The sequence below is a fragment of the Trichogramma pretiosum genome, unplaced genomic scaffold (assembly GCF_000599845.2).
Source record: "Trichogramma pretiosum strain Unisexual culture from Peru unplaced genomic scaffold, Tpre_2.0 scaffold43, whole genome shotgun sequence".
Taxonomy (NCBI): domain Eukaryota; kingdom Metazoa; phylum Arthropoda; class Insecta; order Hymenoptera; family Trichogrammatidae; genus Trichogramma; species Trichogramma pretiosum.
This window is the reverse complement of record NW_019640864.1, coordinates 458,193-474,478: the sequence shown is the minus strand read 5'-3', so window position 1 is coordinate 474,478 and position 16,286 is coordinate 458,193. Positions and strand designations below refer to the sequence as shown.

General features: G+C 33.3%; 2 protein-coding genes across 14 annotated transcripts in view; both read right to left on the bottom strand.

Annotated features, from left to right (window-relative positions):
• The window catches only part of LOC106649543 (longitudinals lacking protein, isoforms A/B/D/L), a 112,718-nt gene that overhangs the window by 14,849 nt on the left and 81,583 nt on the right, over nt 1-16,286 (bottom strand). Inside the window, exon 7 of one of the 13 annotated variants that reach the window (XM_023457558.1) lies at nt 4,686-5,029. The exons of 6 other annotated variants lie outside the window; for them this stretch is intronic. In XM_023457558.1, the coding sequence (XP_023313326.1) occupies nt 4,701-5,029 (329 nt within the window). In that variant the 3' untranslated portion in view covers nt 4,686-4,700. Of the gene's footprint in view, nt 1-4,685; nt 5,030-6,817; nt 7,160-7,286; nt 8,142-9,563; nt 9,857-10,476; nt 10,831-11,296; nt 11,545-14,258; nt 14,605-16,286 lie in introns of those variants that run through there. 6 more of the 13 variants (XM_023457562.1, XM_023457576.1, XM_023457572.1 and 3 more) reach the window with 6 other exon arrangements.
• LOC111693256 (vascular endothelial zinc finger 1-like) lies at nt 14,969-15,820 on the bottom strand. The gene has a single exon (XM_023457594.1). The coding sequence runs from the start codon at nt 15,385-15,387 to the stop codon at nt 15,010-15,012; it is 378 nt and encodes a 125-aa protein (XP_023313362.1). The 5' UTR covers nt 15,388-15,820; the 3' UTR covers nt 14,969-15,009.

The following is a 16,286-nucleotide window of genomic DNA, read 5'->3' as shown; positions in this document are numbered from 1 at the left end:
CCTTGGAGTCAGTACAGAGCGATCCAATGTACCCGGGAAGACGTTTGAAAGAGAGAGAAAGCCCATCGCGCTGAATTATATTATTTTATAATTATGTTTATATAAGCGATTGCCCGATTATATATATGCAAGCGATGGATTTTCTCCTAGATATTATTATGAATATGATAGTTTAAGTAGATATAATTAACTTATTCCTAAGGTTTTTTGGTTCATGATGATGTAAGGAGAAGATTATCTATAAACCGTGCAAGATATACGTGAAATTACTAGATTGATAAACCATCACCAGTAAAAGAGGCAACTGCAAAAAGATGATATATAATAATTACATCATTAGAAAGATAATTCAAAGGATAAAGGAATAAGGTAGCTACGATACATTTTCCTTCCACTATTGTCAAAGTAGAAAATGTCAAGTTTTTTTGCATTGTTTATTAATTATTATTATTATTTTTTTTACAACGGTCGTCTATCTAACAATAAAAAAAGTAATTATCTAATAATGTCCGACAATATCGGAAATAATCACAATTTCATCATTATATTATATTACGATATGCATTAATTAACTAGTTGAATTATTAAAATTGTGAATGGCCTGTATGTGGCCCTCGAGATTGCGATTCGTAAAGGTCAGATAGGGGCAGTGCGGGCACTGCAGCCTCGTGCGATTGCTCTCGTAAAAGTAATGATTTCTCGCCGCCTTTTCGGTCGTGTAAATGTGATTGCAGCGCTTGCACTCGAAGTCGTAGGCCTGGCCGCAGCTCGGGCAGCGGCAATTGTGCCTGTACAACAGGGCTCTGCGCGTGACTTTGCACGCGCGACAGTGAGGCAAGAACCACTTCGACAGGCCTGAAAGATTTCAATATTAAACGTAAATTTGCGTGACTCAATCGAGGTGCAATTCAATCGCACTTACTCCATGGTTTATTGTGTTTTTCTACATAATATATATTCTGAACTTGTGGAGCACCTGAAAAAATTAAATCATTTTGTTAAAAATGGTATTGAAGTAAGAGGAAGAGTGTAAAATGAAAATTACCATCGAGCATTATATGAAGATCGTCGTCATGAATCCTCGATGATCGGAAGGAAAGTTCTGAAAAGTAATTAAAAGTTTCAATATTAATCGTTTGAATTTTAAAGCAATAACTTGAACTTGAGACTTGAGAAGGATTCAAGTTACCCATGCAAAGAGAAATACATGTATATTATAAAAATTAATATTTGCGAGGAAATACAGATGACCATAGAGTAAACTTTTACATAAAAATTATTGTAAAAATCACCATGCTACTGTAATGTTAAAAGATATTATGAGCAAACGAAAAAAATTGTTTTTTACATAAAATTTTCAATAACAACTGAGCAGCACAACTAATACATGTTTTATGATATCAATATTGGTGATAATACTACGATGACTTATCGAGTGCACTAATTAATAAAAGAAAATCTGAAAAATATAAAAAGTTGATTAGACTTAAGGAGGTAATGGGTATGATCATTTAAATGAAAACTTCAGATACAGGAATTGAAGAATTTATACGTTGCATAAATTCAATTTATTAAAATGCTCAATTATCGCAACAGTAGCGGCGCTTAATTGTTTCGTGTTATCTCATTTCTTTGCAAGATGGGCAGTGTTAGGCGAAAAACGTCTACAAACCTAGAACAAAAGCATTGTTTGGTTATTAAATGATTCTTTTTTAATATTTGGTTTTAAATGAACCACCAGGTCGTGATTCCTGGTGTTCAGTTAAAATACCAGTATTGCTTTTTTTGACATTTTCGCGCGACATGATATTTCGAGACAGACATTCGAGATATAACAAATGATGATTAATTTATTTTCGAGTGAATTAGATTCACTAAAATTACCATGGATGCTACTTGAACCATTACTCTCGGTACATTAATCACATCAATAATTATAATTTTCGTATTTTTTTAAGCGAGTTTGTGACACTGCGCTGTCTTTTCATCACTATAATCTTTTCGTAATTTTCGCTGTGAAAAAAACGCATTCTTATATTATGAATAAAAATAATAAAAAGGTAAAGAAACTGATCGTGCAAATGAAAATTAACATAATTATTTGTGAATTTTACAAAGCAAAATCATAAAACTAACAACTAATACTCTGAGCGTATAGGATAATTTCTAACTAAAAAAATAAATTATTATCTGAAAAAACGTCAATTTTACAAATAAAAAAACACAGGAGACTATTTTTTTAAATGACTCAAAACCCCTTCCTGTAAAAATTTGGTTCGGGTCAAAAAATACGCTTTTTTGGTATTTGTTTAAAAAAATTTGTTTAAACAATTTTATGACCACTTTCCGGTTTGAAAACACGCAAATTCGGATTCGTATGGCCATTTCCTACTACAAAAAAACAAACATTTTTTACCGAAATAATTGTAGCTATGGGGGCGTTTAACTAATACTAGCTTAGGCAGCGATAACAGAAAGTCCCAGCCCACCTGTTCATCTAATTACAGGTGTTCAAGGACTTTATTGCTCTTTGTAGCCTAGGGGAGAGTAAAATAAAATACATCTATGTTTTCTTATTAGAATATTGTGTTATCTGCTGAAATAAAATTTGATTGCTGAAAAAACTTTTGAGAATATTTACGAAAGTACATATCTTTCTTATCTTAATATGATGTTAGAAAGTTTAGTTACATGTTAGATATGCGAGCTTTTATACTGAAATTGAAATAAGCACATAAACCAATGTATATATTTACTCTACCAATGCATACTTAAAATTAAATCGAAATTTATTCATATTCAAAAAATTGTTAATATTAAGAATAAACATTACCTGTAAAACAATAGTAATGAAAATAACTCAACAGTATGTATGAAGAAAAAAATAATGAAGCTACGCAGGCGCTTCTCAAACAAAAACAAATTGAATATTGAATATGACAGTTGAATTGTTTGTATGAATTTTTTATATTGAACGTAAAATGTATTGAATGTATTGGTTATAACGACATACCGGGCTGCCTTTTTACTCGCTTTCTTTTTTCGAACACGTAGATTTCGTCGCAACGTAGATCGCTTCAAAGCTGCACGTAAGCACTTTTCGACCCACTTTCACAGTCATCGTAAAAGCACACAAGCTTGGTTTTATAACCTAAACAGAACTTCACTGCCACACTGGTCAATGAGTTTACACTTGGAACGATGCACCACACAACGTTTAATCGTTTGGCACACTACGATAACCACACAGCACACACTTTTTTATGTTTATTTCAATTGTACACTCGAGCAAGCACATGAAAAAAAAGCACGAACAAACTTCGCTTTCACCAAAACACGTGTTCGTAGACAGACGAGTGAACGCCGGTACGTACATGTGCACCGGCTCACACACACGCGCAGCGCAAGCAGTCGGATCGGACAGAGAAAAGATGCGCGCGCGCGTGCACTCTCGCCAGGTGCCGTCTTCGGACTTATACAGCGTCTAGTATACACTTTGGCGCGTTTTTACTACGGCGTACTGTACAGTAGCATATATATTCAAACTCGAATGAGATATATCACGCGCTGTAGTGAGACTGACAGCGCAACCGAGATAAGAGGCAGCATCTGTAAAGCAATTCATTGAAGTTCTTCAAAAAATAATTATCGTTGTCAAGAGTGTGAATTAAATTTATGCTATGAATTTTGCTATGAATGAGTTTAAAATAATTCATTATTAATTATTAAAACTTCATTAAACAGTCAAATATGTCTTAATTTTTTTAAATTAATATTATACGTATGTGTCATGTCTATCGTCAAGTTCACTCGCAGAATTAATTTGTGAAATTAATAATGATACGAAAATATTGGTTTACTGACGCATTTGACGAAATCTCGATATCGTTGCGAATCGGATTTCCACTTGAAATTTCTATCCCAGTGACTGCAAGCAATTTATGAACACCGGGGTTAAAATAACCTGAAAACATACATTTCTAATTAAAATTAGTAAAAATCAATAATGATAATAATGGCTTTCATCGCAGATATTCGATACGATGATTATATTCATCTATAAATTTTTCGAAAAAATATGTAATTTTATGAATGATTCACCTGATTACGTTTTTTTTCATACTTATGCCTGTATTATTATTAATTCTTTTTTTTATATTATCATCGACATCCCCCAAATGAATTTAATACTTCATTGTTAACAATTATTTATGATATATTTACATCTCAACCAGCTATTTTATATTTTTGAAATGAAGTTGATTTTTTACACATAAAAAATTATATATAACGAAAAAATTGTTTCGAACATAGTTTTTCAAATAATCGACGAAATTTTATAATATATAATCTGATTTTATAATCTGCAAAATTCATAAAGTTATCATCAATTTTCGTATTTCAATGATTCGATACATTTTTGAAAAAATTTTTAATAAATAATTAAATAAAGTATCACATAACAACTTAAAAATCAAAGAAAAATCTTTCATAATTCATCCAATGCTATTTTTCATTATAGACGACTATTACTATATTATGTAGTATCACAAGCGAATTTTACAAAATTATCATCAATTTTCGATGTGATGTACTTTTAACTTAAAAAAATATACTTTAGACATTATAGTCAATTCGTACAGAATTCAAAAATGGCAGTCTTTATTTTACATGAAAGTTCGAACTTTCATGGAAAAATATTATTCATAATTCTCTATGCAGAGTTTTCCATCCAAGAAATACGCGATCTTGGATTGTTTGTGCTTGAACTGTATGTGCGATATCATGTGACTTTTTCGCTTGCTGCAATGACTGCAGTAGTAGCAGCTGAATCGTGGCGCGATGCCGCACTCGTACTCGACGTGGCGCCTCAACGAGTTGGACGATTTATAGGCTTTATTACAATTTGGACAGACGAAACATTTGTGCTCGTTATTCTGGCCTAGTTGCCCATACGAATAATTGTATTGAGAGTTGTAGTCAGCACTCTCCCCGTAGTAATTACAGTCTACCTGGACCTGATGATATCCTGAAATATAAAATGGCGAATTTGAATGTTAGTTAAGATAAGTAAATGAGCTCCAAACACAGAAGATAAAATGATTATTGTTAAAAGATTTGTAGAGGGAATGAAAAACACAAACTAAATGAAAAAAAAATTGATAAATAAACTTGTAAGAAAAATACATTTTCGTGAGTTCTTATACTATCGTAAAATTTTATTTTCTTTTATTATCAATCTAATGAAATTCATAACGGTGCTTTATCGCTAGTATTTCTTAGCGATAACTACTTGATATAATTATATATCACGTTTTGTATAACATAACTTAACAAAATGTTAAAAATCGTATTATAACGTTTCGAAAATGATATTCATGCTATAATTTTTTGTTTGCTGCGCTTGAATTATATATGTTCGAAATTAATAATACAAGGTTTTCGTATAAAATTCATTTTTCTAAATTGTCTAAAATCTAATTATACGTAGGGAATGTATTGAAACATTTTACCTCTATTCTCACTTTATAAGAGATTCATGATCTATGTTATATATAATAAATTCGTATACAAGAATTGTATTTAAATATAACTAAAATGTTGACATTATTTACATCGGAATGCAATATCGCGTTCTATACAGCCTCTTTGTACAAAGTGAACGACGAGCTATAATTAAAAGAAAAAGATGAGGATTTACATCATTTTTTGGTCTCGCAATGTGTGTATGTGTGTGTTAAAAAATATCATATGTACAGTTGGTTCAGAAAAAAACGTCATCGCCGAACGCCGCTGCGGTCCCGCCGAGGTCCGCGAACACGACGTTCGACAGGAACTCCTATACGGCCTGCATGTCGTACTCGCAGTCCTTGTCCTGGTGCTTGATCCTGATGTGGCGCCTGATGTCGGTCTTACGCTTGCTGCGATACGGGCAGTACATGCAGCCGAAGCGGGGCGGCTGCTGGCACTCGTACTTCTCGTGCTGGACGAGGTGCGAGTTGTGCTTGTACGCCTTGCCGCACTTGCCGCAGACGTTGGGATGGGTCGGGTCGAGGATCACGGCGATCGGATCGCCCTCGATGATCAGCTGGCCGTCGCTGCTCGAGCCGTCCTGATCGTGGCTCGTCTCGATCTTGATGAACGGCTCGATCAGGCTGTAAGTGCCGAACATCGACAGGTCGTCGTCGTCGTCCTGCAGCGCTGGCGGCTGCTGTTGCTGCGCCGGCGTCGGCGAATCTGCAATGGAAAAATTTCAATGCACTCGATTATTTTCCGTTCGTTGCTCGCGCGAGAGTCGCGGGCCATGTATGTGTGTGTGTGAAGTTCTATTATGATTTCATGGACTAGTGACATTCACAATGGATTTTACGTAATGTAGAATAAATGTGAGTGAGGAAGTACATGCTCACGAAACATATATAGAAGGATCAAAGATGTTCAATTTATTTTTCGTATATTATGCTGAAATCGTAATTATTACTAATTGCGAGCTGAGTCTTGTTGCTAAGCTGACTCGATGGCGTTCGATTGGCGTTCAACTTTTTCTTGATTTGAATAAGCAGTCGTACTCGTGCTCTGGAAATATAACGCAATATTAGTTCATTTGATGATTTTTTGCAAATTATTCGATACAGCTTTCAATGAATCTGTGATATTTAGAGCCATTATTATTCATTAAATTTTTTGTTTATTTATTCGTTTTTATTACTATTTTTTTATTTTTTAATACAAGTCAACTTTCAACGAGTAAATTTATAATAATCTAAATAATATTTTCTTACATTATTTTACAAACAAAAAAGAGAAAGGTATTTAAAGTAACATAATCTTTAGGTTCAACTGGTCTTTTTGAATACTTCAATCTTGACGACTTTGGCATTCGCCGCCTGCTCGCTGATTCTCGGCAATTCTTGAAAAATCACGTCGTGCCCTTTGTGCCTCACGAGCATGTGCACGTGAACTTTAGCCTTCTCCGTGAAACGCTTGTCGCAGTAAATGCACGCGTAGCGCCCGTTGGGACCCCAGCACGTCTCCTTCTGATGCTTCAACACCGACGCTTTGCTGGAGAAGGCCCTGTGGCAGCTCGGACACAAGAAACTTCCCTTTTTGCGTATCCGCTTAACGTACAAATGATCCGTACGACTGTCTTGTTGTGGCACTGAAATTAAATATATATCGAGACGTTAAAAATTATAAAAAGCGAGCCTCAAAATTTTACTTGCTACGTGTTAAGATGAATTTAAGGCATTGGAAAATCGGACTATCAACAAAGAAAATCAACAGAGTCAAGATTTTGAAGTATTTTTATTTGGAATTAACAAGTAACGATGGGCATGCGCGTTTTGTTATGAACATATTTATTCTCAGCAGAGAGGCTCACGAAAATAAAGAAAGCTTCAATTCTGCAAATGTTATTATCTCAAATCACCGTCTTTCAAGTCACTTATTTTAAAATAAATATAAGAAGAAAATTTAAAAATATTTTTTGTAAGCATGGAATTGGCAGAAAAGTTTGGCCTGATGAAATAAAACGGGCTTCAAATGATAATAAAATAAATGACCCATAAAACATATAATTTACTTTACCGAAAATTTTGATTTTTGTGGGCCTGTAGAAATACTTCGAAGTAAAGAGATCATTGAGTGAGTAAATTTTACATTATAATATAAAAACCATCGTGTTGTCTTTCATTTTATTTTTCAATGATTTTATCATTGCATCATTTTACAATTTTTTAAAAAATAAAAAAAATACTCTTCTATGTAGTTGGATAATCCTAAAAATGTTACAACTACTAATACTATTTCATAATTCGTTTTCGTTTCACGAATACATTTTAACGTTCGTACTTACAATATCAGATTGAGTTATTATTATAAATTAATGAAGCACATTTTTTCAGATTTATGACAGCGCATAACATGCGTTTTGATGGTGAATCTATAATTAGACTTGTAAGGGCAATATGGACAGGCAAATTTTGGATTTGATCCGCATTCATACTTTCGATGGCGGATCATATTTTTGGCATATTTGTAAGACTTGCCACATTGGTCACAAGTCGTATGGCCCTGTATTGGTGCAAGTGTTGGAGAATATTTTATGCTATATATGGCTGGATCATCAATAAAGTCTGGATCTGGAATCACAATTAAGATACATTAGTTATATAGTAAACTTTAATTCTAGAAAAATCAGTCGACAATATCTTTAAATTACGCAGTGTAAAAAATACTAATATTCACTTATGATCCTTACACTTTAGAACAAATATTTTTGGTTTGCTCGTGACTTATATTTGTATGAAATACTTAATAAAAACAAATGATAACATGCTAGATTATTTGAATGAATGAAATGAATAAAAACATGCAGGCAATTGCTTGAAAAAAGTCCTTATAACATGTTCGCTAAGACGCTACAAAATAATTATATCAATGTACATTTGGTAAATTAAAAATAATTTTATTTTATCATTTTCAATTCATAACTAAATACTAAACAATTTTCATTTGAAGTTTGTTTAACAGAAACTTCTATAAATAATTTTTTATTTCGAATATGAAAAAAATTCAATTTCAAAAAAATTTGCTAAATTTAGTGTTTTCAATAGGTGATTCTTGCAAGAATAATGCATGTCTTCAATACGCGTGCAGTTGCACTTTCGACAAATAGTTTAGGTTTATGAGATGATGAAGAATCATGTAAATTATAACTTGAGTGAAAATATCGAGGGTCAATTTTAATTATATTTTTGCATACCTCAATAATCACAAAAGTCTGTATACTCTTGCAACAATCATCGTATATTGAAGAGCACAATACATAATTTATAGAAGAATTACCCATTTGTTTATTGCAATGCTGTTAACAACACCGCGTGACCTAACGATTCGTTTTATATGCTGAGCAGTACTGTAAACAGTGAAACAAAAATTTTTTCGACGAGACTATTCGTGCTCTCTTAACACTAGATCTTATAATTTACTATGACATAATTTTATCTTATTGATGACCACAATAGCATAAAGTACTGATGAAGATAAAATTATATAAATATTTTCAGGCAATTGCACAATATTTAAAAAATTGTCTTTCTATAAAGTAAGACTAGAAATCATTATTACAATAAATAATTTGTATAGTTTATAAATTGTGACTACCGCTTACTAATTTCATTTCTGCCTCCATAATTTAGACTATAGATTCTTTAACTTTGAAACATTAAATTAAAATCTGTATGTCATTGAAATCAAGTACTTCGTACTATACAAAGTACTACACGAGTGTCGATTTCATTTGAATCAATAGTTTCATGTAAAAATATGTCCAAATTAGTGTGGAAATAACATTTTCAGCCATTTATTCATAAAAATTATAATTAAAAACTATTCTAGAAATCAAAGTAAAAATAAGTTGATGATTTTCTTTTCAAGGTCGCATAAAAGCTATTGGAAAATGTTTGCCTCACTTCTAGCTTTGACATTCCGAGTAACTATAAATTCAATTATTAAAATGTTCCAATCTAATACAGTTATTTGTTCAAATTTTACAAAAATTATTTCTTTTTGTTCTATCACGACACCGAAGGGTCCATTTTTCTTCTGCAGCTTATGAGGTGATAGTTGAGATTATCCTTTCGTTTACAACGGTACGTACAATATGAACAAGCAAAACTTGCTTCTTTGCCGCATTCGTATTTTAAATGACGCGACAATGTATTCCATCGCTTGTATAACTTTCCGCATTGATGACATGTATATGGTTTTTCTCCTGTTTCAGTGTTGATCTTGAACTGTTGCATTGTAGATTCATCAGATGGCGAAAAACAATCAGCGAAAAAAAATTCCACAGCTTTAACAAAAAACAAGTAAGTAGTTTGAGTAATTGACTTTTCATAATATTAAATTACGAATTATCAACATCCATTAAAATTAAAAATGCACGTTTACAATAAAATGTTAAAGAAAAATCGAGCACTGAGTAAATTTCAATACACATCATTTCATTTTTGTGATTTTTGGTTTTACGAAATTGTTTGTCACAATTTTTGAATAATGATATCGAGTTAAACACAAAATTTACGTATAGTTTAGCTAGATGCAAGTTTAAATCTGAAAGAAGAATTTACAATCCTCTCTTAATTGAATAAAAATCAAAATATCAAGAAAATACAGATATTATTCAAATTATATCAATTGTAATGACTTGTTTAGTATCCATAGCGTCTAATACTATAATAATACTAATTAATGCTATAATAAATAGTATTAGACGCATTTTTTCAGCTATAATTATTAGCTATTCTATATTTTACATAATACTAATTTCGACGGTACATGAGATCTTTTTACTTTCATATTTTTACAAATGTAAGAAGTGTAAGAAGAAGTTTTAGTATTGAAAATGATTGATCGTGTGAGTTTATTTGAGCTGAAAAATATTTATATCAATTGGAAAAAAAAACCAGAATATTTTGCGTATAAAGATTGATGTTTATTTAAATATTTTGTAATTTTTATCAAATACTTTACAAATAGGTGAATGCTACTTTTCAAGCTATTCATCTAATTCGTAAAAATTAATCTCTGCACCTCTATGACATCTTTTCACATGGTTTTTGATATCACTTTTATGTTTGCAACGTTGGGTACAGTAAAAACAACAAAATCTCGGCGGCTTGCCACATTCGAAATCAATGTGCCTCTTTAAATGTGATCGATTTTTGTAAGACTTCTCGCATCTGTTACACTTGTGAAATTTTACGCCAAATTCATCGGTGTGCTGCTGATATTTGAGTTCGGTTTGCGGGTAAATGACGGAATAGCCTGAAAATGAATAATTTATTAGTTTATGAAAGATGATAGTTTTAAAAAAATGAAAATTTTTGAATGAGAGATGTAGTTGTTAATTTTAATGAGAATGGGGAGTGGATGTTTCTGAAAATATATTGAATGTAAAAAAGATGAACTACACCCTGCAAATATTTTTAGTTTTTTTTATTTACTAGAGGAAATAGTCATTTTTTTATAACTGTGTCATTTACATACAAATTTTATACAAAACTTCATACAGTTTATTGAACATGATAAAAACAATTTGAGTTTTAAATTTAAATTTTAAGGTTTAAAAGTAAATCGAAATAAAGGCTAAATGTATAGACCTACATAATTTGGAATTGCTCATAAAGTTGAAATAAATAATATTTTAACATAATATTTTCAAAACTCTTTAAAATCAATACTTCAAAAATGTGTTGTATATTATATTATATACATACATACACCGATATGCTTTTAATTTTGACGTTTACTTAAATTCCATGTTAGGTACCAATTTAATAAACTCAAACTTCATTCCTCTGTGGCGGCTATTAATATGATATAACATGTTGTGTTTGTGCTTGGTTCGCCATGGACAATAGGAGCAGCATAATAAAGGTGGTTTGCCACACTCGGTTGTCTTGTGTCGTGACAAATGCTGTCTATGTTTGTAACATCTGCCGCATTTCAAGCACTTGTGCTTGCGTTCAATATTTGCCCCTAAAATTAATATCGTCAATAAATTAATTGTCGAATTGTTAATGAAGGTTTTATGATAATTCTAACATGCTAAGAATATAGGGACTTAAGCGTCGGGGTTTCGTGTATACTTTTTTTGCACAGCAGTATATGGAATAATAAACACATATAAATAACACAATAAAATTTTATTATCGAAAGTTAGTATTATACAATTGTCGCATTCATGAATTACCTATCTAATAAAAAAAAAAAAAAAAAAACAACCCGCTAGCAAGTGAAAACCATCCCCGTAGTATCGAAAGAAAAATCACTTTTATCGGCCCCGTGCATTCTCATCAAGTGTTTCATGACGTCGTTTTTGTGTTTCGAACGGTAACTACAATGATTACAGATGTATCTTGGCGGCTGTTGACATTCCATCTTTATGTGACGATAGAGATTACGATAATGCTTGTAAACTTTACCACAGTTCCAGCATACGTTTTTTTCTTGTTGCGAAGCCGACGATGTGTCCTCAATGTTGGCGACAAAAATTCTCTCGTAAGGAACAGAACAATCTGAAAATAAAAAATTTTTCGTGTTAATTATGGATGTGTATTTTTAATAATGAATATAAGACATGCGTTAAAAAATGCATATTGTCGATAAATAATACAAAACATTATTGATGGAAAACATTATTATTGTTACACTTGACCTGCCACCTTGTGAAAATAGTATTTTTTAGAAAACTCAAACTTATTAAAAGTCACTTTAATGTTTTTTTTCCAAGGCGGAAAATAAGCAACATTGAATTTTTAGAAAAATTATCTTTTTAATCGATGAAAGTTAAAAATACGATTTTTGAAAAAAATAATCATTAAGAAGATATTGAAGCCAGATTAAAATGATAATTTTCGAACATGATTTTCGAAATTTCCACTGAATATCAGAAACCATATATGAAAATTTCCATTTAGACCAGTTTTCTGAGTCTCCTTAACTTAAAGCAGCAACTTTATAAGGAGCATTTGGAATTTCAATGTTATATAACAGTTTTTATTTAAGATGCAACAATTGAAACCCAAGAAAAAAATAAATTAATAAAATTTTTAAAGGTTTGAATGAACATTTTTATTTGAATACGATGAGGACCACAAGCAACTTTAACATTGTCCACTATGTATATGGTAGAAAAAATATACTCTCTTGCTTGACTTGAACAAAATTAGTTTAAATTGGCTTGCTTGTACAAAAAGATAAAATTGAGTACCATCGAAGTGGATCGTAAGACGAAAATTCAAAACTTTCGCTAACTACATTAATTCGAATATGTTCATATACACGTAAGAAAATATAGCATCATCGTCGTTCGAAATGTCGACGACATTCTCATCGCTATTGGAGGCGATGACTGCCAATGAAATCGGAGCGTGCTGGTGCCGCCTGATCGTCCTCGCGAATGATCGTGTCGGCGACCTCGGCGCTCATCGCGTCGAGGCAATAAACGTCCAGGCCCTTGTGACTGTGGCGCACGTGATTGTACGTGTTGTACCGCCACTTGGATATGTACGAGCAGTAGGGGCACTTGAAGCGCGGCATTTGCTGGCAGGCGTACTTGACGTGTTGCTGCAGGCCGCGCTCGTACGTAAAACTGCTCGGGCAGTTGGGACAGTGGAACTGCTGCTTGCCCAGGTCGCGCTTTCGGCCGATTCTCCTCGGCGCCTGGGACAATTCATTCGTAAAATCGTACCAATCCAGCTCTGCAAAAAATATTCTACGGTTATGCTTGTGGTCTTTTGCATTTGTCGTTTAAATCATGCGACCGATTCGGGATAATCCGAAGATAGTGATTTAAGTAAAATAATATCAACAGTTCTACATAAAATTAGATGATTGTTTCGTCTCAAAGTATATGCACAATCAAAGATTTTGGTAGTCCCATTGGTTTAAAAAAATCTGAAATAAGGTAAAAATTAATTGTGTTATTAAAAATCATAATAAACAAGTGGTAATAAAAAAAGAAAAGATAATTAGGATAGTAAAAAATGTTACAATTTTAATAAATATAAATATTTTATTCAATTTTAAAGCTTTTAACGCGATATAAGAAAACTATTAATATAATTAATACTGATGAACGAGACACATAGTCCATATTATGTCAAAGACACAACTTTTTAAAATTACACCTACAATAAATTCGATCGCTGAAAAATTCGCAACAAGACCACATATCCCTTGCATTACACAGGGTGCACTCAAAAGTAAAACCATCTCTAACCAACATTCGTCGACACTCAGCGACGTCACATGCCGAAACCCTGCAAAACATCGACCACGTAAACCTTCTTGTTAGGGTGCAGTCGTCGCACGTGGGTCCTCACGTTGGGCGAGTGCTTGGTTCTGTAGTCGCAGTAGGGGCAACTGAAGCGCGGCTTCTGGCCGCACTGGAACTTGAGATGATTGTGCAGATTGTTTTTGCGCGAGAAGGTGGTGTTGCAGCGCGGACACCGGAAGCGCTCCTCGCCCATTATCGCGAAATCCTGCTGCAGGGGAAGCGGCGGAGGATAAACGAAGTAGCCTAAAACAGAAAAGTTCAACGGGATTTTTGGTCAGAAAAATCTTGCGCTGTCGAGCATTGCGTTTTTCTCGGATTGAAGAGGGGGGGAGGGAAGTTCCTTCCAATTGTTAATTGTTAGTGATAAATTGGCTGTACAAGATAAAATTAGTCCAACACAATGAAAAAAGTCTTATTTGTAAAATTTATTTTAAAAAACTTGAATCGAAACGGCGCACAAATAATCGAAAACTAAAAGTCTTACAGTCAAAATTGTTTTTTTTTTACAAGGTCTCATTCATAGACTCATTCATTTACAAGATCAAATTCTAAAGGATCGCGCTCTTCTCTTTCTCGGGCCAACCGGTGCTTCAATCTGTGGTCGTCCAGATGATGGCGGTGCTTGAAGCGCTTCGGGCACTCGGGACATTGGAATCTTGGCTCAACACCGCACTCGAGGCGTTGGTGTCGCATCATGTTACTCTTGAACGTGTAGCTGCGACCGCAACGATGACAGACGTAGTACTCTTTATGTTTATCTAAAACATGAAACAAGTCGAAGATGTCGACCGTTTGGTGCGATTAGAATTTTATGGTCGTATTGCGTTTTACAAAGCAAAATATTTTTCTTTCTTTCCTATTGAACTCTACATGAATAATTATGATAGATGTTGGAAAGAAGAGCCAAGTAGGAGTATTAATTGTTGATTTCTTTGATGTCTTTATTGAAAAACATGCACACTTGATCAAACTGGTATTTAAATACATTTAGGAAAGCTCAGTCTTACGTTAAAGTAAAAATATAAAATATTTTATGCAATAGTATGACGAAATATATATTTATGACAGTAATCATAACAATAAAAATATTTTCATAGGATTTCAATAAGTATTTTGGATAATTTGAAGAGAAACAAAAAATGAATAAAATTTCGAATGATTCATCAGGCTTTTTGATGAGTCCTCATATGCAAAACAAGATTGTGCTTGTGCTTCGATCTCTTATGGCACACGGGACACTCGAATTTCGGCTCGACGCCGCACTCGAACCTGAGGTGTCGATTGAGCGAGTGCAATCGGCCGTACGCGTTTCCGCACTTGGTGCAGGAATAGCAGGGCGAATCCATCATGCTGTTGTTAACGATTGCCGCCGCTGCTGCTGCTGCTGCTGCCGCCGCAGTTGTCGTCGTCGTTGTCGTCGTCGGCATTTGCCTCGATCTACGCGTTAACGACATTTTTTCCGACTCGTCGATGGCCACTGATGAGCTATCGACGAAGGTGTTCGGTATTTTTTTGCCTTCGGCGAGCAGACGTAAATACATCTCCTGATACTGATAATATCGTGTGATCACCGCCGAATCATGCTGGCTGAAGTCTAGAAAACAGAAGATACGAGAGTCAACATATACGTATTTTTTTGGGGTAATTTCTGTAGCGAAGCTTTTTTTCCTTCGGGTGGCAACGTCTTCGTTTTGTCTTTGGTTTGTTTATAGCGCTTGACACATAGAGATGTAATGGTATTTGGTTTTTCACAGCACTTATATGCATTTGCGGACATTTTTTTGGAAAGCTGGTGGTTACACAGATATTTATGGACGACACAAAAATTGTAAGCAAATGTCAAAAAATATTTTCACCAGTCACCAAAAAGCTACCACGAGCCCAGGACTTTTCACTTGCTTTTTATAAATCTTCAATCGATTTTATTTATGTATTTATTTATTTATTTATTTATTTATTTTTCAAAGAAAACGCAGTAATCACGAATCATAGATAATATTGATATTTTATTGAAGATATCTGTACATATTTGTGTGCTAAAAATCGTAATGATCTATCGAAATTCTTGGATTGCTGTACCGTAGAGGGTCCGAAGATATGAAACAGAATAACACAATTCGTTATTCACGTAAGAAGTTTTTAAAGTAAACTGCTATCAGGCTTTTTTTTCAAAATATTTATTCTCTGCAAAATCAAGTTTTACAAGATTCATCACTTGAAATCTGTTTTCTTTTCCAATTGAAAACTAAATTTGTCAGTTTAATGGTTGTGCTCTGGACGCTCATGATGTTGTAGACCATTCGACTAGTTGTCAACTTATCCACACTTCTAGACTCAGATTTTATATATAATTCTGCCGCAGCTCTTCTTGACATCTTTAAATGCGATAACGTGTAACTTCTTCTCTTTTAATACCTTCTATCTGAACTCTTTAGAGAAG

What these genes read in the sequence shown, in the direction of transcription:
- LOC111693256 (XM_023457594.1), bottom strand. Translation starts at nt 15,387, where the DNA reads ATGTATTTACGTCTGCTCGCCGAAGGCAAAAAAATACCGAACACCTTC.